Source organism: Sinocyclocheilus grahami, unplaced genomic scaffold, assembly GCF_001515645.1.
Source record: "Sinocyclocheilus grahami isolate Dianchi unplaced genomic scaffold, SAMN03320097.WGS_v1.1 scaffold19438.1, whole genome shotgun sequence".
In the NCBI taxonomy this organism is placed as follows: Eukaryota; Metazoa; Chordata; class Actinopteri; order Cypriniformes; family Cyprinidae; genus Sinocyclocheilus; species Sinocyclocheilus grahami.
The window spans coordinates 1,926-3,445 of NW_015517591.1; the positions used below are offsets into that span (position 1 = coordinate 1,926).

General features: G+C 34.2%; 1 protein-coding gene across 1 annotated transcript in view; it reads right to left on the reverse strand.

The window, feature by feature from the left end:
- LOC107579709 (transgelin-like) overlaps window positions 1-313 on the reverse strand; it is a gene marked incomplete at its 5' end in the record, with an annotated part of 2,232 nt that extends 1,919 nt beyond the window's left edge. Inside the window, one exon of the mRNA XM_016265505.1 lies at window positions 190-313. Within this exon, the coding sequence (XP_016120991.1) occupies window positions 190-313 (124 nt within the window). The remainder of the gene's footprint in view (window positions 1-189) is intronic.
- Between the last annotated feature and the right edge of the window lie 1,207 nt (window positions 314-1,520).

The window sequence follows — 1,520 nt, forward strand, 5'->3', positions numbered from 1 at the left end:
TCAACGGACATAATCAGGAGCTGAAAGTGATTAGATATACATTATGGATATACTAAATTTATTTTCTGGACATTTTACCCCAGGAAAGAAGGCTTTGCTGCAAAGGCCCCGAGAGTTTACTCGCCGGTCTCGGCACATCTACGGGCAAAGTGCAAACAAACGGGTGACACCCTTCTTTGTCCAGCTCACCTATGAAACCAGTCTTTGTCTCCACGGTAATGACCATCATCCTTTGTGAGAGCTACACTTCCCAGAGCCATCAGTGTCCCCTGGACTGCAGCCATGTCCTTTCCTTTAAAACAGAGTGAAAAGCCTCATAAACACGATACCTGTGACACAGAGCCTGCCAGAGGCATCTTGTACGTTCCTAGATACACCGTGTTAATGACATTTTCAGATCAAATAAATGCTTCAGAACAATGCACATCTAGAATTCGTATGTGCCATATACCCAAGAGATAGCGTAAGTTATGTTTAATTTAAGGGATAATGTAGAGTGATCACAAAATAAACATTGTGATCTTGACACCAATGCAAAGCTGAGGTGTTGTGTAACAATACTTTAAATAGTGTACTTTAAATGCAAATTTGGCTTAATTGTTTTATGTTTTAATGTGTAACATGAACAGTAATATTGTTAAATATTATAACAATTCAAAATAATTATTTTCTATTTAATATATTTTCAAATGTAATTTATTTCTGTGTATTTTCAGCATCATTCCTCCAGTCTTCAGTGTCACATGATCTTCAGAAATCAGTATAATATGCTGATTATTAGAAACATTTCTGATTATTATGATGTTGAAACGTTTTTGCGGTCTAATATTTTTGTGGAAACTGGGTTTTTTCCCAGATTCTTTGATTAACAGAATAAAAGGTTTAAAAGAGCAACACTGTTTCAAAACAGAATATTTGGTAACGTTGTAAAAGTCTTTGCGGTCACTTTTGCTCAATTTAACGGATACTAATGCCAAATAAAAAGTACTTATTTTTAAAAATTCATACTGACTCCAGACTTTTAGTAGTGTACATAAGAACAATGTTTGAGATGTACAACGATTCCAATATAAAGTGATGTTATAAATTTTTTTATTTTATTTATTTTTTGTTATGAGTGGAAAGTAAAATACATAATAATTGAAACAACAGACATAATGAAGACAGTCCAGTCTGGTCTCTGCTTTGAGATCAGTGGCAAAAATTATGAGTATTCAAAGAGGGAAGAGTTTCAAACGACCGATTTATGAAAATGGAGTCATCAAAGTTGGGTGCATAAACGTTAACAAGGAGAACAGGATTCTGAAATAGCGTGCCAGCTATGATCAAATATATACCGCTTTTATCTGCTATGACAGAAAAATGAACACTTATTAAATAACACTGCAACCCCTCTGGATTTAGAATGAAAAAACACCTGAGATTAATTTCTCAAATGGGTTTCTTGCAAAAATACAACGTCACTATTAAGGAATTTTTAGGTGAAAAATATCCTTGATCTCTTGACCGGATTACAGATA